The 22524-nt window shown below is 38.7% G+C and overlaps 1 protein-coding gene across 1 annotated transcript; it reads left to right on the forward strand.

Annotated features, from left to right (window-relative positions):
• Positions 1-255: 255 nt before the first annotated feature.
• LOC137287823 (cytochrome P450 3A24-like) lies at positions 256-12800 on the forward strand. Its single transcript, XM_067820209.1, has 13 exons — positions 256-300; positions 1056-1211; positions 1900-1988; positions 2620-2757; positions 3210-3335; positions 7085-7236; positions 7541-7677; positions 7912-8008; positions 10209-10366; positions 10956-11044; positions 11662-11799; positions 12194-12344; positions 12720-12800. The coding sequence occupies exons 1-13, from the start codon at positions 256-258 to the stop codon at positions 12798-12800; spliced, it is 1557 nt and encodes a 518-aa protein (XP_067676310.1).
• Positions 12801-22524: the final 9724 nt, after the last annotated feature.

The raw sequence follows: 22524 nt of genomic DNA on the forward strand, positions 1-22524 counted from the left end.
AGTTGCGCAGATCGCTCATATTGTTGATCACTGGATTGTCTGGTCCAGACTCGATTATTTACAGACCGCGGCCATATAGCTGGAGTGCGGCACAAAACTAAACTCACTCACTCTCTACGAATTCTAGTTATTTTGATATAAGTGTATTTTCTGTGTCGTGCGACGGCTAGATCAGTCTTCAGTCAATACGATATTTGTAACAGGGAACAGACTTCCTCCAAATGATGATGGACGCTTCGATAGAGGAGGGGCAAGATGACAGCAATGCTAACGGTCAAGCGGTCAAGCATACAGTCAGGCGTAAGTAGGCACTGTTGGACAAAGACATGTCCCCTTGTTTCCAAGCTGATTCTCTGGCAATGTCAGCTTCGTATGGTCACAGCGTGCAGTTTATGACTTATCAGCTGAACCCTTATATTAGCGTATTTGTTTGTTTGTAAGGTTGTGAAACAACATTAAAATATTGTCTTAATATTAATGTTACTGGTTGTATATTTGATGCATATTCCATATGGCAGAGTCTGTAGTCAAAGCGTCTAGCACTCTTATTGTAGACTTTCGATATTAAAAGAGGAGTGAATGGAGTGAACAATTGATAACACAGGATAAATCACGCTCCTACAGAAATTCATGTAGTGGAAGCTGTCTAAACCGGCACTCATCGGGACTGAAGAAATAATACAGTTTAGACAACATACCAGACTGTAGAGCTGATGATAAATGTGCAAGTCGCGGAGTGAGATTTTACGCTAGTATTGGCAACTTGCCGGATTGGACAGCTTCAACTCTATGTATACACACGTTGTCAAAACGTTCTGAATCGACTATTGCGCAATGTTACGCTTCATCGTTTCTGAAACCTCGATGCAAGGTAAACTGTCTCTGTTCCTAAAGTCTTGAGAACAAAAGTGCAAGAGTGACATCGAATACGTCGTAATTTCTGCAGAGAGAAAACAAGGCCATAGTGCATCATTTGCACTTTGCACTATTTGCATTTTGTGACTATCATCCTATCAATATCCCAAAGTCATGGTATATTGGGTTATGTACTTCAGATCTATCGACGGAGGAAGAAGTTGCTCAGTACATTCTGTTCTTCGTCATCCCTTTCTTTCATATCTTGCAACCTGGCATTGCACCCTGATGTAGAGGAGAAGGCCTACAGAGAAATCAAAGAAATGTTGGGAAAAGACAGTGTTCCAAAGAATACTGTAGTGTTCAAGTTGCTTTTGTGTGAAAGTGGACTGTCATTTTCTATCTGTTGTTTTCAGTCTGGTCTGTGATGTTCGTTGTCTTTGAAATCAAACATATAATGGGAAATGTCATTATCATGATGTTTGCTATCTTTGCCATATATACTGGGGTTTTCATAAAGTGTTTCACTGGTTGACTTTTTGAAATATAAAGAAACAAAATTATTACATCTACTTGTGTTTTATTGTGCTTCTAAAACATAGCAACTGCCTCTACGTATCCCCAAATAATGTGACACAGTAGAAGTTCAGAACTGATCTATTTGAAATTATTGTCAAGGTAAGTATACTTTAAGGGAAGGAAGAGCAATTTTCTGCATCTGACTCGTAAAGTTCCAGGTTAAAACATTGGTCTTCAGTAATCCATGCTTGTCGTATGAGGTAAGTGACGGGATCGGGTGGTCAGGGTCGCTGACTTGGGTGAAACAACTGTGCAGATCGATGCTCGTGCTGTTGATCATTGGATGTCTGGTCCAGAGTCGATTATTGACATACCACCCCCATATAGCTGGAATATTGCTGAGTGCGGCGTCAAACTAAACTCACTTTCTGCATCTCTGTAACGTCCTCTGCCGTCTCTCTAGCTCAAACGTTATAATCGCTCTTCTACATACTGGCACATTAAATGTCCGTGTTCGTTTGTTAGGAGGAACCAAACTATGACAACATTGGGAAACTGAAGTATCTGGACAACGTGATGACAGAGACGCTCAAACTCTACCCCCCGGCCTATATGTAAGTAACAAGTGTTAAGGTAAGATCCACCACTCTCCAGTATTCTGTATGACGTGTATAGCACAAGTTGACTACAGTTTAGAACGACTACTTGCACGATGGGATTCCTGGTTAGAATGGTTCCCATCAACCATTGCAGATTCGTTGGTATGGCGTCGAACATTGATTGCGCGTTATTTAACCACGACGGAGCGGGTGTTTGATCACAGTGAGGCGTTCCAACAAAAAAAAAGCACAACCAAACGTTATTATATCGCAAAATGACATACATCAAACTGCCCGTCTTCGTAAACCCAGTCAGCAGTGTTTATGGTGTGTATATGATTTTGTGTTTTATTTCACCTTTTACATTGAATACTATTCATAGTGCCATGTGAATATTGTTCATTGCTTGCCATTGAATCACGAGGGAGCACAGATTTGGTATCTGAATACTATTTAAAAGAACGTTTAACCTAAATGAGACACCCACATTGATTTAAAATGGACGATAGTTACTGTCATAAAGAATCTTAAACATTGTCTGATAGGGCTCCCGAAATACACTAGCTTTGACTGTAACCTGACAAAGTTCTCCTTTTACATCATCGTTCCAATCTCCAAACCTATCCTTGCATATTTTTTATTTTAGATTTGACCGAACTGTTTCTGAGACAGCTCAAATCAAGGGCCTGACTTTCACAAAAGGTCAAAGTATCTTCATTCCTGTGATGGCTGTTCACAGAAATCCTCAGCTGTACAAGAATCCTGATTCTTTCAAACCAGAAAGGTACATAAATAAATAAAAATAGACGAGTTCCCGAGAATAAAAGTAAAGATTCACTACAATGTCAAAATATCAGATGGCTCGTCTTCCTTCAAGTAATTTTCAGTTTAAGGGAACGTCTGATGTGCCGCAATTCGTTGCGCGGGCAAGAGATACGTCGGTGGGCATGTCAACAAAATATGGGTTTGAATCTCGAATCCTGAAAGTGGCATTATGCCACACATGACAGTAACGCATATTAACGCATATAACGCATATTTTCGTTCACGTATACTGTGAACCCTTGCACAGTCATTTGTTAACAACCAAATCCCCCCTCCCTCCCCAACCACCCCTTCCCCAATTTACATTTACGAAGGATTGGTTTTGACACCTCTTTTGTCAATTCTTAGCCTTCACTTAACTTGATTGACAGAAGTATTATATTCAAGAACTTACAAGAAAATGTGTTTCAGGTATCAGGATCAAGACAAAACCATGGCCTTCCAAGCTTTCGGATTTGGCACCAGGACCTGCATTGGGATGCGTCTCGCCTTGCTTGAGCTGAAAGTAGCCTTGATTCATGTTCTGAAGGCTGTGAGGTTTGACCCTATGCCCGACACACCGGTAGGATTCTTTCATTATTATTTTTCACAAACATACATTTTATCATCTTCCTAAACAATGTTAAGATGTTCAGTTCTTTTCTTACAAGAGAAACGTCACATGCTGCAAAAAAGAGATACAGCCGAAATATTCTCCAACTCTTGGTGGATTAAGAAAGCCCCACAGACATGTTCATTCGACAATACCAAGTCTTGATTCCCCTCGAAAACAGATTTCTTTAAGTCTAAAGGGAAACACCCCGCGTGGTTGCTGAAGGGGCAAGCATACCCTGCCCGTCATTCATAAAATATGGTGTAAATGGAAGTATTTGTCTGTCTCATGCTGTACAGGAATACTCGTACCATGCGACGGCGCCTTTAGACTAACCAAACAATCAGCTACTGATGACACGGAAAATTAACCCCGTTAATTTGGACATACGACTATTTCTTATACTTGCTTATGAGCAAAGAGAAAAGTTTGGAAAATAATGTGTTTTACACCACATTGAGGCCAGTTGTAATGAATAAACATGACCTTTGGAGCTAACAATGAACTTAAGTGATGTATCTGGAGGAACGTCTAGTGAAAGGAACATCCATTCTTGACTTTCCACGGCAACGAATTACGTGTGGTGTTACGGAAAAAAATGTCTGTGAAAATTATATGAATGAATCACTGAAGATCAATGGACAAATAAAACCGAAACTACAACGACCAGAGAATCATGTAATGTCTGAGTTGTCACCAAACCGTCCGGATCATCACGATCTAAGGATATCATGTTACGCTAAAGTTATCATACAACCTACTAGTATTACTGCAAATGTACATGTTTTAAGTACAGCATTTAAGAGTGGCCAGTTGTTCACATTGACCACATATTTGAAAGTATGCAGTTTCTTACTGACTTTGCCAGCCTATACTGCAGTCAATACATTCTATTCAATTCGAACGGACTTTGATATAAAAATTTGTTTTCAAAGCTTTTTAGAGAATAGTCTTTGAACAGACTTTGCAATCACAAAGTTTGTTTCTGAAGGCAGTTCATCGACAACTGTATTTGTGCCAAAGACACAACCACGAACTTTCATTCAAGGTACAACTACATATATGTCTTCGTTTGTTCGCAGAAAGTACTGACGTTTGCTCCGAATCCAAACGTTCTTCAAGCCGAAAAGGACATCATACTGAAGGTGTCTCCCAGATGTTGAAGACGGCAAACTTGCAAAGTCATTTCCCAGAATGTCTCATGCAATTTTAAGTCAGTGGGCATCGAAAACCTTGAAGTCTAATAATTTTGTATCAAAGGAGAAGCATTGCCCTTCCATGATGATGTTTCAGCATGAGTTGATTTTCGGGAGAATTAAACGCATAAACCTTTCCTATGCAAAAACAGTAATTGTGACACATGTCACAACTATCACAACTTAAAATCTTGTTTTCGTCACAACATACACGCTGTGCTATCAGACACCCAACCCGTAAGACACTCAATCCGTAAAAGTGTCACTTGTTTAACTCGGAGCACTTCAGTGAGACAAGACAAGACGATCGTTTATTGTATTTTAAGCCACAGGTCCTTATACAAGAGAGTTGCATACAGCGTTGTGATGGATAAGTGCATACATAACATAGAGAGCTTGGTTACGAAGGGTGAATTCATTATTTGCTGTTAATATACTAGTAAAGGCTAACAATGATGGTCTGGATAGATAATACTTTGGGATATACTTGTAACGTAAATCTTCATAAAACGCATAGTCAAGGATAAACTGTACTTCATCTTCAACTGAAGAACTGCATAAAGGACAGATTCGTTCAGATTTTGGGATGGACAGTTTTCTACTTCTATTTACCATTAAGTCAAACAAGCCTATCCTGTATTTGGCAAATATGTTTCTATTACAGTTAAAAGTTAGTTTAGATAAATACAATTCAGGTGGTATTAGAGTTTTAAATGTTCTATATTATTCATAACGAGAGCTACTTTCTAGAGTGAAATGCCATTCCTGATAAAACATATTTACCGCTCGATCACAAAATTCTTTGAAAAACATAAAGACATCCCCCGCACCCTGGCTTATCCACACCAGACCATACCCAGGAGAAAACAGAAGATTTCTTATATGTGATGCCCAAGACGTCTTACCCATATTATCTAGATGAATCATCTTATACCATATTTTTGGTATTTTTTTTCAGTATTTAAGACATTGTATTTGTGAATTAATATACACGGGGAGTCTCCCGCATTCACCATAAACCATATAAATTGGAATGACGGGTCCAACACAAAAATACTTTTTGCAAGCTATAAGGTGTAATCTTTCCAAGTAATCGTAGCGTTGAAATCCCCACAGTTCCGATCTAAATAATAAAATGGGTTGTACCTGGGCATCAAATAGTTTGAAAAAATATATTCGAAGTAAACATTCCACATTCCTGGGAGATAGATAAAACTGAAACAGTAGCTTTCTTTGCACGTCGAACCAAGTCAGGTACACAGCATTTTAAATTCATCGTAAGCGGAAAGATTATAAATATGACTGTGTTAGTTTTGTCTAAATTAACAGATAGCTTCCAGTTTGCAGAATACATTTCAAGAACATTTAGTTGATTTTACAAACCGGTAATAGTTTCGGATATCACGATAACATCGTCTTCAAATAGAAACGTAAACAGTTCTATCATATCTGGAAACAATTGCACACCTTGTTTGCCATTTTGCATAACATCGTAATAAAATTCGTTAATGAAAAACGAAGCACTTTAGTGGTTACAAGGCATCCTGCAATAGACAATTGTCCCCAGTGGTGCGTGTCTTTGCACTGGTTCTTTCTAATTTTGAAAAGTTCATTTACTCTGATTAATCGTAGTCTCGCCATGTTGCCTTATGTGGTGAGACACCGTGAGAGGTTTGTGAAGATGGCGAGATTTCTTATCATGTCCAATATATTTACATATCACTGCATTTATGAATCTGTAAACACTAGTCTTGTGAGATCCTCAGATCCCCACAATAAAGGATCACGAACACACGTTCTTTCTCATTTACTACTATCATGTAACTAGACCAGACAAGTGTATGCAGACGCGGCGTATGCAGACTCAAAATCATTTAGAACCAGCTTTCTTTACTCTTCTGCTGCTAAATCTACCATGTCAGCAAGGGAAGCCGTCACCAGGGGAGATAACTTTTGATGTAAGGTTCATTCTCACAAGAGTTGCCTCCCAGATTGTGTACCGTATATTTATACTACGTAATGTACCACCTATTTTCAAATTCTATTATCAGTATAAGGACACAGTTATTCTTAATAATATATGGGAATACTGTAAATCACACAACTCAAATGATTATTCCTTGTTCGACCAAATATTCTCTGCAATATTTGCAGTGTCTTAGTGAATAGTTCAATTCTTCAATCCCTGAATGCATCATGCATGATATCAATTGACAGAGATAAAACTAAAAAAAGAATTTAAAAAATACCTGTCACACTCCTTTCGTCTCAAATCAGAACTCATACCTCCCAAATCAACTCCCTATCGTGACAAACAAATGATCATATATGAGACGTATCTGTTTGTTGTTTGACGGCCCTCACAATCGACTCTGAACCTGACAATCCAGCGATTGGCAGATCGAAATCTGGAATGATAAAACAGATTTGAGAAAACACTAGCTTACAGTTAAAGCTGTAGTATTATACTAATGAAGGTTCGACATGTTCTCTCTTAGACGCTTTGGAGCTTTCTCGATGGATGTGATTTGTCGTACTGCTTTTGGGATAAAAGTTGATTCGCAAACAGATTTCAACCACCCGTTTGTCGTCCATGCTAAGAAAATATTCCGACCAACAAAACTTGCATTGGCTCTCTCGGTATTGTCAGGTAAGTGACAAGGAAACTGACTCAATAGCATCAGTTTAAATACCAGTTGCTGTACAGTATCAGTAGTTGCATGTATTGGTTTTGTTAAGAGACTGAATCAGTGAGTATTGCTTAATATTTTTCCGATTTTAGCCTTAATCCAGCAATATCACGGTGGGGACTGTAGAATTCGGTTAGACTTTTTACAAGCTTGTTGGACGTTAAACCCAGGCGTCGGATTTTAAAACCACACCTTACCCACCAAACCGTCCCAGTTCCCGCATTGTTACTTAAAGGCTGAAATACATCTTATTTCTGTTTGAAGCTGCTGTTCCAGCACTTGAACCAGTCTTCAATAAGCTCGGCTTTGGAATCTTTCCACCAGCATCCGTTGCTTTCTTTGAGACGATCACGGCTGAAATGATGAAACAGCGGCGAATTGATAAAACACACAACCAAGAGGTTTGAGTAAAACTATCACTGTTATCAGAGAGATGCTCACATGAACATGCACGTGAACCCGTATTAGAGACATGCATCTCTTTGTTATTAGGAGGTGAGTTGCATAATTGTCAGTTATGGGAACATATCAGATATCTTACCTATCAACTAGACATACATTGTGTGATATTGCATATGCTGTGTTGTTTCGTGCGACGGTAGTAACGAACATTAAGTTTTCAATTTGTGTACTAGGGAACAGACTTCCTGCAAATGTTGATGGATGCTTCGACTGAAGAGGAAAAAGACGACAGCAACGCTGATGGCCAAACGGTCAAACATTCAGTCAGGCGTAAGAAGGCATTTTTGAACAGACCCTTGTGTATAAAAGCGTCTATGTTTCTTATATTAGACGCGAGATTATTGTCGAATCGAACTACCGAAAGTATTGGTGAGGACTTAATCTTTGCTTGAATATATTTAGATACAATGACATTGTAAATACATTTGAAAAAAATAGGTGTTTAACATCTGTTATCCAATTCTTTTTACCTTCTTTGTGATAACGTAAGGTAATATTATAGCCTTGGTTTGGGTAGACACTAGGATAGCGTTCTTAATAACCTTATCCAATATGTAATCACCCTGATTTCTCATCATATGATGAGCGGGTATCTGTCATAAATCCCATATACCGATACATGTGATGTGCGCATCTTTACCCCAAGAACTGTCTTCCAGACAAATAAATGAATTTTTGTCTATGTATTCAAAGCATTTAAATCTCTAATTTCCGCACCATACAGTAGAATCGGTTTCATATTAACATCAAACTTTTTAAAAAAGGATGTTAAACATAAGTCCACGCTTATTCATATAGTTTTCATTGTTCCTATCAATACCTTTCGTCCCAGAACAGATGCATTATTTTGCATGTACCAACCATGATAGATGATAAATAAAATATACACCACAGAATTTATACGAAGAGGTGGTCTCTACACTACTGCCTTTATAAAATTATTTTACCCTTTTTGATAATTTCCAACCTCTTTTTCAAAACTTCTTTCGTTTTATCCACATTTATAGTTGGCAATGTCTTAATAGTAGTATTCTAGTTCGTTAATTTGCTTCTGTAGACCAATGACAGTATTTGTGATGAAACAATATCATATCAAATAATAAAGGTAAAGGGGAAACATATCGGAATTCAGCTGGATACCATGTGAACAATTATTATCAATCTTATCTCCTAGTTCATTGTAGACAAGGAAAGCAAAGAAGAAAAAAAAGAAAAAAGAAAGACTGTATACACAAACTTGTGTTACTGCCATACGTATATCAGCCGTTTCAGAGAGTACACTGTTATTCCTGACACAACCTTTAACACTCCTTTAACATTCTCAAACATGTTACTTAACAAACTGATCCTTTTGAGGCTAAGTCCGTTTGGGTTACACAGCCGCCATAACTTATATCTTTGCACAGAATCAAATGCTTAGAGGAAATATCTGAGTATTACACTTTGTAATATAAACATGTTATCAATTGTTCTATATCCCCGTCTAAATCCACCCTGAGATTGACGTAAAGTATTTATTGTCTCTTCCCCCAAATTCATCTTTGGTTGAAAATTGAGGTGAAAACTTTAATTAATATGCGTAACAGTGTGATTCCCCTGTAGTTATCAACATTGTTCAAATTACATTGTTTGTGTAGAGGAACTATAATCCAAACAGACCAGCAAGCAGAAAATGTTCCTCTTTGTAATATCAGACTAAAAACTAACTCAAGAAAACGCAGTAGATGATCAGCAGACTGTTTTAAAATTGGAATTATGTAATTTATTCCTGTTCATTTGTTGAGTTTAAGTTTGTTTATGCTATCTAGGACCTTTTCTTTGGATATTGGAGAGTGAAAAATTTCTTTTGTAAGCTCATTGTTTGGGTCAACATTTAACAAAATATCATGGTCATTGCTATCAGTATTTCTTTCAATATCTACATTTTCACCATAAAACAATATTCTGAAGCGTCGAATCCACCCATGTGTTTGGAGACTCCCTTTTTGTTGAAATATTTCAGTTTGTACCAAAGTCTCCTGGCGTCATTAATGGTATTTTCTATTTTAGTCTATTTCTCTTTATAATATCCAGTACGTCTTTTCCTTACAAAAAGTATTGTATTCATTTCTCGATAGATTACATTGTCCCAATGACGATTCATCTTTACCTTTTCGAAATTTGTTCAACGTTCATTTTTAAACTTTCTACATTCATCACCATCATCGTCCGTGACTTAGCAGTATGACACTTATTTATTTTCACAACAATGTACCATTGCTTCTGGTGTAACATTTGTCACCCAGCAAGTTCTTAATTGAGTTTAGTATATGTATTTCAGAAAAATAGAAACACTAAAACTGTAAATTTACAGTCAAGTGTGTCTAGAGTGACATATCTAGGATAATCGTAGAATGAAAGTGATGTGACAGATCGTCGTTAGAACCCGCACTTTATAAGTAGTACGAATAACACAAGTTTCAACTTACAGATCTATCGAAGGATGAAGTGGTTGCTCAGTGCATAACGTTCTTCGTTGCTGGTTACGAAACTACCGGGACTACCCTTTCCTTCCTATCTTACAACCTGGCCATGAATCCGGATGTACAGGAGAAGGCCTTTAGAGAAATCAAAGAAATATTGGGAAATGTCAGTATTCGAAAGAATACTGTAGTATTCAAGTTGCCTCAATGCAAAACGTGAACTGTCATTTTTTATCTGTTGTTTTCAGTTTCGTCTATGATGTTCGTAGTCTTTGTCCAGAGTTGGGATATTGATAAAATGTTTCATTCCACAACATTATCAAATATCGCATAGTTAGTACAGATATTTATATTGTGCTTCTAAAAGTGTGACAGAGTAGATCAGAAATGGCTCGTTCGGTGTTATTCTCAAACACTGGAACTGCTCTTCCATAAACTGTGGACCGTGATGGTCCCAGGGTAGAATAGGCCTTCAGAAACCCATGCTTGCCATAAAAGGCGACTATGCTTGTCGAAAGAGGCGACTAACGGGATCGGGTGGTCAGACTCGCTGACTTGGTTCACACATGTCATCAGTTCCCAAATGCGCAGATCGATGCTCATGTTGTCATCACTGGATTGTCTGGTCCAGATTTGATGATTTACAGACCACCTCCATATAGCTGTAATATTGCTGGGTGCGGCGTAACAGTAAACTCACTCAAGAAACTCACTCCAGTGAAATTAATTAACCGCCTGGGTTTGTCGGCCTCCAGGAGGAACCAAACTATGAGAACATTGGAAAACTGGAGTATCTGGACTGCGTAATCACAGAAACACTGAGACTCTACCCGCCGGGTTTAGTGTAAGTGAAAGAATGTTTTACAGTAGTGATATAAAAGCAATGTAAGTTTATCTTGTTACAAGCTGGCATTCCAGGTTAGAGTGGTTCCCAGTAACATATGCTGGTGATCAGAGATGGCAATGTTTGACCAGGCTTGAGGACATTTTTGATTGTGTGACATAGAACATTGAACAGATCTATGTTCTGGATCGAATATTACAGCTCACAGTCATATGTAGCTGGACGTTTGTTCATTGAGGCGTTTCACAATAACCAAACATTAGTTTATCACCCTGCTATCAGAATTTACATACAGTTAACTCACAGGCATTGTAAACAAAGCAGTGTTGGTTATATGTATGCTCCACCATCTAAATACAAACCCCAGCTCAGTCACTCACTAACATGGCATGAACAGTAGCTAACAAATGAAATATCTTGAAATGGCTGATATATTGCCAGTGTGACGTTAAATATTAACTCATGTTTGAAGCTTAGTGTCTGATAATGCTTTCAAAATTTATTTGCCAAATAACCGGGTACAGTTTAACATGGTTAGCTTCGATGCATAACAACCAAATCACATTTAGCAACATCTTGTCTTCCCTAAGCTTATGCAAACATGTTCTTCATTTCAGACTTAACCGTATTGTTTCTGAGTCCACTCAAATCAAGGGTCTAACTTTCACCAAGGGTCAACGTATCTTCATTCCTGTAATGGCTATACACAGAAATCCTCAGCTGTACAAGGATCCCGATTCCTTCAAACCCGAAAGGTTCAATCAGTTCCCGAAAGTATTGTTAAAGATACAACCTAGTCCCAGAACATCCGATGATCAGCCTCTGATAAAAATTAATTTCTTTTTTGGGTAATGTATAACGTGCTGCAATTCGTTTCCGAGAATTAGGACTCTGAGTATGTCAGAAGGATAACAATGGTTGCTCATCTCTATTCGAGTATTGATTATTATTCTACAATCGTGAGAAACATAGAGTCGTATTCGTATCAATAACAAGATTTAAATAAGTAAACATCCCCGATTTTTAGGTATAAGAAGTTTTGACGTTTTGTTAACTGCATCACATTGGCGTTGTTGCGTTCTCAGCGTTGCCCTGAACACGATGGACTCAGATATTACAAAGGACTAATTGCAAGAAACTATATTTCAGGTTTGAAGATCAAGAGAAAACTATTGCATTCCAAGCTTTCGGATTTGGCCCCAGGGCCTGCATTGGCATGCGGCTAGCTCTGGTTGAACTTAAAGTTGCCGTGGTGAATGTTCTGAGGACCGTGAAGTTTGATCGTCTGCCCGACACACCGGTAGGATTCTTTCAATATATGATCATCAACCATGCATTTGATCAGCTTCCTGAAAGCAGTTCGAATGCTCAAAATATCTTTGAATAAAGATACAGAACATCCATCTAAGTATAAACAAACCAGAGACACTAAACGTAGCAAAGAAATGGAAAATTAACTTAATAATCTGGAAAAATTACTGTGTATCAGTTCAAATAATCCTATTCCTAATCCTGTGTCCACTGTTCGTTATTTCCGTACGAAATTCACAAAACACCTTTGCAATGGTTTATTTCTGAAAATTGTTCATTGATCATTGCGTTCTTGTTAGGCTATAGACAAGACCACATGTTTCCCATTCATCTTACAACTGCATATGTCTTGGTTTCTTCACAGGAAGTATTGACGTTTGCTCAGAGTCCATTCTTTCTTCGAACAGACATGGATATCATACTGAAAGTGTCTCCAAGATGTTGAAACTGGCGAAAACACAACGGCAGTTGCAGGAATGTATCTGAGAGTATACGTTTAAACTGTGTACAAACTAACAATTATATAAATATGCTTTGCCACTTTAAATATGTTCATGCTAAAATTTCAATTGTGGCACATCTGCATTGCTTTTAAATCTTGTTCCCTTCACAGCAAATCCGTCGTGCTGTTAGACGCTCAACATGTAAGACACTCACATGTAAGTAAAGTCAGTGCCTTTGGCTTAATCCGACCCTGGGTCCAAGTCTTAAAGCCTATTTTTAGTTTTAGTGTAGCAGGGCCCGGATATTTATTACCTTGGAGAAGCAACATCAAGTCTGGCGCTTACAAGATGAAAATCTTTTTCAGGGACAATCTCGTATACGGACGCATGACTATTGTTTTATTGCTGTTGTTGTTTGACGTGACTTCGGCGCAAATTGTACAATTTAGACTCTGCTGTCTATGTCCCGGGCATGAGTTAAGTCCATATTCAAGTGTATACATTTAATTTACCTCCCTGCCACCGTGGCATACTGAAATTTCTACATTTTGTTATAGATTCTCAATACATTTTACTGTCAGTTACTGTAACAGGCAAAATTATTTTCAACGGAGAACGTTTTGTATCAAAGCTACAACTGACATTGGTTTGAACTGGTTTCTACAAGCAGCAGCCGACAAACAGAAAAAAAAGAAAGTTTTCTCATATTTCCCGACCAACTTTGTCAGGTTCGAACGTTTTTTTCTAATTTACTGCAAAACAATGCAGCCACAAGAGGGCGCATAACAGAAAATGAGAACAAGTAATTTTGAATGTTCATTTGTCTGTCACGTTAATTAACGGTTGATGTTTAAGATCTAAATGTTTGCACTGTGTATATTCATATCAATGCATTGAACATATTCTAAATGCTTTCAAATATCCATATGTCTATCACGTAAAATCAAGATGTCAAGATAACCACGGGTCTACCACCAAAATGTAAATTATTTTGTATACATATGAATGTTCCTAAATGCTTCAGCTGTATATATATTTATGTATTGAACATAGTATTCTTTTGTACGTTTGGTGAAGTATCTGTATCTGGAAAGTTAAGCAAAAAACATTCGTGTAATATTTGTTATTCAGATAAACACTTATCCATATAGAATTCTCACGAATCAGTATAATTTTATTTATTTACCTATTTATTTATTTAACCTAGGGGTTAAGGCGTTCGTTCGTCACACCGAAGACCCGGGTTCGATTCTCCGCATGGGTACAGTGTGTCAAGCCCATTTTCTGGTGTGCCCCGCCGTGATATTGTTGGAATATTGCTCAAAGCGGTGTAAAACTAAATTCACTCACTAACTCTTCACGTACTTTTAAAAGTTGTAAATGCTAAATGTTGATGTTCTATATTTGCCTGTATTCATTTATGTTTAAGTGCTAAACGTTTGCACTGTGTATATTCATACAAATGCATTGAACATATTGTAACTGATTTTGAAGATTCATTTGTCTATCATATTGTTACGGTTAAAAATATACCGTGACAAACTATTTACGAAATCCCCTTGTAAACCATCAAAACAGAACAAAGACAAGTTGTAAACGTTCAAATTCTATATTGTTATACGACGAGAACAAGTTATACAAGAGTCACAAGTCAATATAACAATGCAGACTTCAGGTACAATTCAAGAGAGACAAAATCTAAGTCAGTGGGTCACAAATACAATATATCAAACTCACCAAAGGCTTGATGTGAGAGGGAACAGCTATGGCAAAATGTAAACACAGCGATCGGTGCGACAGCAGATAATGTAGACAGGATTTCAAGCGTGGCAGAGGTGTAAATCCAGCAGATATAAATGAATGTCAGTGTGAGTGTGAGTGTCCCCCTCCACACGGCAACCAGCCTATTTATATATAAACTAAGTCATTTCCCGAAAGTTCGGGCACAAACGAATATCGTCAACACTGTAGAATGGTCTCGAAACAGTATCCCGGAAGTGAAACATCGAAAACTAGGAGCAGGTAAATTCCGGAATGCCAGAATGCTAAAAGTGTTGACCAGATATTAAAACGAAATGTGACCAATAATATTTACTATTCAAAACACTAAACATTGTGACCCAATAATAACAATTGATAACAAAATATACAGGAAATACACAAAAGTAACAATATTAAAACAGGTTTATGTCAAGATTACTATGAGTGATGCAACATATATTCTAGATATGTATTTATATATGCTTGCGTTATGTATATTCATATAGATGTATTGAACACATTTTAACCACTAACTGCTTTCTCATTCTGTGGTACATTTGGTGTAGTACCTGCACCTGGGAAGTCAAGCACAAAAAAAGAGTTGTAGTACTTTGTAATTTGGGTGTACACTTATTCATACAGAATTTTCACGGGTCTGTCCAATTTGCATTCTGATCAACTTTTAAAAGTTCTGTATGCTACATGTTATACATTTGTCTGTATCGTTTACACTGCATAAACTCAATAATTAAGTCAAAGCTTTCCTGTTCATGATCCAAAGAAATGTGTTTTAGTAATACCACCCCTAGATGGAGAAAAACAATCATACAATCGATGGTCTAAAAAATGGGTAGTGTAAAGAACGAAAGTGCGTTTTTCAGAAAGGTATACCCCAACTGAGAGAGGCGTAAGATTGTTTGGTTATCAACAGAGTTTGTTTCAAAGGGAAAGTGTAAACGTCTCAAAATGATCACAATTTGCATAACGCTTGCATGACAGCTGTTTAATCAAGTTTGAGAAGAGGTTGAATACGAGGTTCGTCAATCCACAGACACAGGTTCGAACAGCAGCATGGGTTATAACGGACGTGACTCCGGCTGTATGTTAAGTTTTGATATTCTGACTCAGTTCTCTGAGCAGATTAGCATAATATTATCCATTATCAGTCGGGGATGTCTGATCTTTCCGCGAGTCATCCACCACTAGGACACTCGAAGAGAGCCATCTTGATGTGCTTTGTAACAATTGGTTGGTTTGTTGTTTAGCGCCGTAGAATTAAATATTTCAGTCATATGGCGGTGGTCTGTAAATACTCGTGTCTGGACCAGACATTTCAGTGATCAACAGCATCGATCATGAGTTGATATCAATTCTAACATGCATCTTGACGGCTACCATTGTGGAGATACGGAATACCCGGTCGTCTGTGGCGTCGCATGCCCTGCTACAGGTGTGTTCCTTACGGGAGTCGTCCACCAGAAGGGCACTAGAATCACAGAAAGCATTTCTCTCTGTGTGTGCTTTGAAACAGACTTTATCACTTTTTGAGGAGTAGTAATTACGTGTTTCCAAAAGACCGAGAAAAGTGTTCCCAGTACTTACAGATGTAAATCCCAAAGAAAAATAGTGAAGCTGGTTCGTTTCTAACTGTAGTCAGAAGCCTTACAATACAGCATGCTTAGCCCTTTCATGCCGGCTGATTCCTGAGAATATTTTCACCTGTGTCCGATCTGTCCTGGGACGAAGTAATCATTTACAGTCAAATCAGGTATTGCATCAACATTCTCTGATATGATGTGTTAGTGTGAGTTTCAAATGCAGCTTGAGATAACTGACCCATATGGGACACGTTACGTAAACTTCATAACTTACTACAGATGAGCGATCAGTGAGAACTTCAATCTTCATATCTGTGGCCTATAGTAAGCTGTTATGTTGCACGGTGATTTTAAGAAAGAAATACTGCTTAATAAAAAAACTCTGAATACGATTTTGCGATAAGCCCACAGACGAATAGGCGATGACTAGCGTCCAGTACTGACAAATCGTCAGAACTACATGATACAGTGGCAGCAGCACATGATACTGAGTATTGATACAGAGTAATACAATAGAACGACAGGATGTAGCGACAGTACCAAACGAAGCATAAACGTAACAAACTAAAAGTCCCACACACAAGCTCATAGTGAAGTGTAATCGACGCTCTCCTAGAAGACGGCTTCTTTCTTGATAACCGCAGGATAGGGTAAATTCGTCCCTTTGAAGTTATGAATATTCAACGTAAGCTTTATCAAGATATCATGGAACGCCTTTGCGTTGTGTTACCAACGTGGATACCATACTGCTTCCGTTGTGATTTTGTTGCTTACTTTGTTGAAAACTAGAAACTTTCAACGTTAAGTCCTCTGTGGATCAAGGATTGTGCGATACCAATGACAGATATACTCTTAGAAAAGAAAAACATCCAAACCGTGGAACGTGCATACCATACTGCATTCGTCGTCAAGTCATTACATTCGTGTAGACAATCTAAGATTAACATTCCGTTGCATGTGTAATTTAACTCCACGTTCAGAAATAGTCATTGTTAAAGACACTGATCAGTATATAATTGGATTTAAACGAGATGAGCCAATGATAAGTATTTTATAAGTATCATGAACCCTGTTGTTAGGGTTACAATGATAAATTATCATGAGGCTTTTGACCAAATTCAGAAGGACTTTCAAGTGGAGATACTCTCCCGTCCAGGTCTGTTACTGGAGTATAATCAAATATATACCCGCAAATGCATATTAACGGTCAGACTATGAAATACTGATGATCACAGTATGGAGTATGTTTCACTTCATCCCAAACCACATTATAACCATAGGACGGTGGTCTGTAAACCATCGAGTCCAGTGTTTGGTAGATCAGCATTTGAATGCCAAACCAGGTTAGTAAAAACACAAAGGTATTGTTAAAACCGCAGAATTATAGGACCAAATTGCTGCTACGTATCGCCACAAGAAAAGGAACACTTTGTACATCGGCTGAAATATCAAATGACAGTAAGGCACACAGATATCTGTAATAAGCAAAGGACTATGGTCATGGGCCAGGCAAATGCATCAGGCGACATGTTTCCTACAATCAGAGAGAACACCTGTTACAATTTTAGATGACCCGTTCATCTTCATGTTTACATTGCACATTATCGCGTAAACAAACCGTACATGATTTGCTACAGTACTTTTGAATACTTGTTATCTGCATCACAGTATCATACATGTGTTCTCAGAGGTGACTTTTATATTGTTCAACACGTGTGAAGAGGAACAATAACAATGACTTCCTTAACAAATCGTCACATACAGAGCTTTGACATACAACGTCTGGGTTATCAATCAAACGTCCGTATTATCATACGTCTGGGTTATCAAACAAAACAAACATCCGTATTTTCACCAGTAATAACCACAAAACATGTTTTTTCTTTAAAAGACATTTTGTCTCTCCTGAGGGAGAAGAGGTTACGTATTTCAAAATATTTGTTTTGTCAATGATTAACCACGTATTTTAGATTCAGTTTGTATAAACAGTTAAACTATTTAACTAATGGATATCAAGTGGCACCCTCTTTGCTTTTATGGTGCCCTGTTTTCGTCTAATGTGTCTTCTTTCTTGTTTAAAGCCGCAAACATCCATCTATATGGTGGCGTTAATAATGGAGTTTGGGCCAGACAGTCTAGCGATAAACAGCATGAGCATCGATCTACGTCATTGGGATACAATGACTTGTCAGCCAAATCAGGCACACAGAACACCCGACAGACAAGTCTCGTACGACAAGCATCGGTTACTGAAGAGTGATCTGCAAGCGGTTTTCGTCTAATAATCTCTCAGAAAGGGCATTTTAGAGGATGTCTCCCTAAACCCAGAATATTCTTAAGAAAATACCTGGTACCGTCAGGCACATTAACCTTTTGTGCGTTCAGTCAAACTTGTATTTCTTGCCCATAGTGAGGTGTTAAGCTGCACCATACTCTTATGAATTAGACACCGGCGCTGGGAACCATTTCACTGATCCTCTTTCTTTCATTCATATTTTCATCTAAAATCTCCGGGGACGTTTCCAGTTATTTATGCAAACGTTTCTGGGGATACCAGAAACTTTTCGTAGCTTGGATCAAAACGTATATTTGGCACAAGCAATTCCATCTAGCACAGCAGGAAATAACAATCCATGAAAGTCTAACGAATTACTTGCATATCCTGTGAATCAAAATCATGCTAAAACCGACACATATCCTCGCCTGTGGTACTCGGGGTTTCAAAGCGTGTACACGGTCCTACATGTCAAACAGCCTAGTTTCATTACGTTCAATGTGGGACACCTTTCCTATCAGTCTCTATCAAAGTGTGTACACTGCCACATCTAGCCTAGTTTCTGGCCTCTGCATTTGAACCCAGTGAAAAGGCCGTCAGCCACAATAATATTCAAGGTAGGTCACAGTGTCACAGACGAAGTATTTGTTCTGACGATATACTACTAGGACTGGTTGGCTCGCTGCTGTCGCTGTTTGGGCAAGTTGAGAGAGGGTTAGATTTTGCTAAAAATCGACAAACGACAAACCTGTAACAGGCGATGACCAGGGTAGAATATGAAGCTATGACAGCGACACAATAGAATAGATAGGAAGGGTTTTACATGTGGCTATGATGCGACGCGATACCGTGAAAGAACAAAACGTAACAGCAAGAGAATAAATAGTTACGCACAACAAAGTCCCAAAACGCATTGTTAACATACTCAACAACGACAGGACACAGTGCTGTGATTGGGCCGTGGGGTAGCCTAGTGGTTAAAGGTTCGCTCGTCACGCTGACGACCCGGGTTTGATTCCCCACATGGATACAGTGTGTGAACCCGATTTCTTGTGTTCTTCACAGTGACGTTGCTGGAATGTTGCTAAAACGGCATAAACCTAAACGAACTCATTTCATTTCCATGAGTTAAAGGATCGGAAACTCACTCACAGTGCGGTGATGCTAACAGTCAGTGCGACGATGGCACCACAGGAGATAATGATGGACCAACACGTCATGGCCACAGAACTAGACACTACATCCAATAAACAAGTCAGTGCCGCCAAAGTAACAAACGGTACGACAGAAGTAACACACAGGAAAGCAATAGAACAGGAAAGAGCCTTAATAACACAGGTACGTCGACAGAAGGACCCAATAGGGTGATACTAATGCCCAATAATGGCAATGGCGGCCAATGGCAATAACAGTACATTACACAGGTACACATCGAAAGGACGATGATCCGATACAGAATTACAATGTGAATATCAGTGGTATGATTCCTTCAGTGAACATGTCAAATAATGGTGACATCAGGTTTACAATTTTGGTAAAAGACATGACTACGATTCATGGGTATGTGATACAGGGAGGGGTGTGGTGGGCGAGCTGTCTGAGGCAAAAGGATGGTAATCCAGCGAGTCTGAGGATGGCGGGAACCTGCATTGTCTGCAGACTCTTTCAGTGTTGTCACAACCCCTGGTGTACAGTACACAGCTCTTTGCACTAAAAAGAACCAATGAATCCGGTGGTAGATGATCAGATGGTGGCCACATGAATACGCACACAAATATAGTTGCGGGTACAGCAACGTGCAGTGAACTTGGACACAGTACTGTGACTATGTCTCCAAGTCCATCCACCTGTGAAGAGGTACACCGGATGGGAAAGCCACATTAACTTGGTGCGCCTAATACTATGCAAGAGTTGTATGATCCCTGCAGAGTTGAGATTGAAAATATACTGTGCCGTCGTGATTGACATCTAATGATCGAGGGAAAACATAGAGCTTTTGAGCAGTTGACCTGGGTGTCGGAGAAATGAATATCGGTGTTATTGATGTTAAATACTGCAAACAACGCATGCAACGAACTCAGTGGATCATCAGTTTTCATTTGCTATAACTCCAGTTCATTATACATCTTTCGGGCCAAAAAGAACAGTTCCCTATATTCGTCAATTCATTACTGGTGCGTCCGTTATTGAAAAAAGTTTACAGTAGCTTAAGATGCAAAGGCTGGAAATGCGAAATACAAATCATCAGCCATACATCTTGCTATGATGATATTATCTTAGGTATAGTAAAAAATTTTCAAATTTTGTTGCTCATGACAACTCGTGTACACCAACAAACACAAATATTGGCATATCACAGCCAACACGAAACTATGAGAAGACAAACGTTCCCAAAGTGGCGTCGATATATACTGAGGGAAATGTACAAGGGAAAGCATGGCATCGTGTATATAGAAAAATAAATGCTTTATTGACAGTGGACTTTGTGAGAGCAATGTTGAAAGGTAACACACACTACTACTGAACATGGACCATGGGTAGGTTATATATGTATAGTGCTTGTCCAGTGCTATCACCAGTCACTGCTAATTGCCCCGCCTTCCATTTCTCAAATGTTTATTACCAATCAATGCAAATTAATTCCTCTTTCCAATTTGTTCATTCGTACCCCAGATTGTGGATATTGAAAAGCATTAAAGGGGAACGTAATAAATTAGAATTCTGGATTCATTGTTGAAATACGAAAACAGAAGAGGATGACACATCGAGCAACGAGTAGGTGTGTATGCCTAATTTTGTACGTGCGCTTGCACTTCGTTTAAGTTTTGTAGAAGCGCCTGCATTTGCTTTAGTGTCTTTGCACTTGGTTGTCCCATTCAAAATAACGTAAGTGAATTAAATAATACAAGCAAAGGTAAACCTTTGTCTCCCAGTCTCGAACTTAACAGTCCAAACAAATACGAAGTAGCGAGAAGTTTCTTTGGTCCTTCCTGGACTAGTCGAGATTGCAATATTTTACATCATGTCCGAAGTGTCTCATTCTCGCGTTTTCAACTGCTGACAAAAAGTGTTGTGTATAAGATGACACGAGAACGTCAAATCTCGCTTTCTGATACTTTTGGCTATTTAGCTCGCTTTCGTTGAGATTGCGGGATCGTGAAAACATCCCTTTGACTATCCATAGTATTGAGCTCACCTATCCCAGCAATGCTCCATACCTTCACATGAGTAGGGGGCGGAAGGATATCCTTCGGATTTAGGCGTTCATTCGTCACGGCGAAAAAACATGTTCAATTCCCTGGGCACAATGTACGAAGTCCATTTCTGGGCTCCCATTTCTGGTATCTGTTGGAATAATGCGAAATACGGTGTACAAATACTATTGCTCTGCTCACATTCACACGGAAACTTACAAAACAAGAAGACCGATTGTGATGTCACATGTATTGTGACGTCATGGCATAGTTATGACATCATAGGTTCGACGTCATAGCATCAACTGTCAGTTCACCTGATGAAAAGGTCTGGAATGACCGCGAAAGGTTGTGTTTCAAAGAATTTAAATGAAGATTTATCAATAAAAGATCTTGGTCAAGAAATGTAAAGATTTGGGGCATCGAGCATGGTTACTGAGGGACTGTAGCCACATCACATTGATACATATGTCAACAAAATAAAATAAAAATAAAATAATTCCAACCAGTGGGAAGAGCTAAACGGCTCAAACGTGCAGTGTCATATCACGAACAAGGACTTGTCTGTCAACTGGAACAGTGTTTACATATGCACTATATGAAATGACTGATAAACCTGTACACATCAGCCTTGTGAAAAGATCCACAACAGGATCGCCAACAACCCAAACCGAGCCCCAAACTACTGTGTAAACGACCCTACTTATGGCTAGAGCAGGCAACTGCAGCGTACATGCGATTTTGCTGTAGTAAACGCCATCCCTTCCTCGATCACATGCTTGAAAATTGCACCAGTCGCCGTCAGGTTGACTCGTTCCATTACGCCATAACTAGGACACGTGATTATGTTTTTTTCGGTGTTATAAAAGACCTGCTTACTCGTTTAGACGTCATATCG

The sequence above is a fragment of the Haliotis asinina genome, chromosome 6 (genome assembly GCF_037392515.1).
Source record: "Haliotis asinina isolate JCU_RB_2024 chromosome 6, JCU_Hal_asi_v2, whole genome shotgun sequence".
Lineage (NCBI taxonomy): Eukaryota > Metazoa > Mollusca > Gastropoda > Lepetellida > Haliotidae > Haliotis > Haliotis asinina.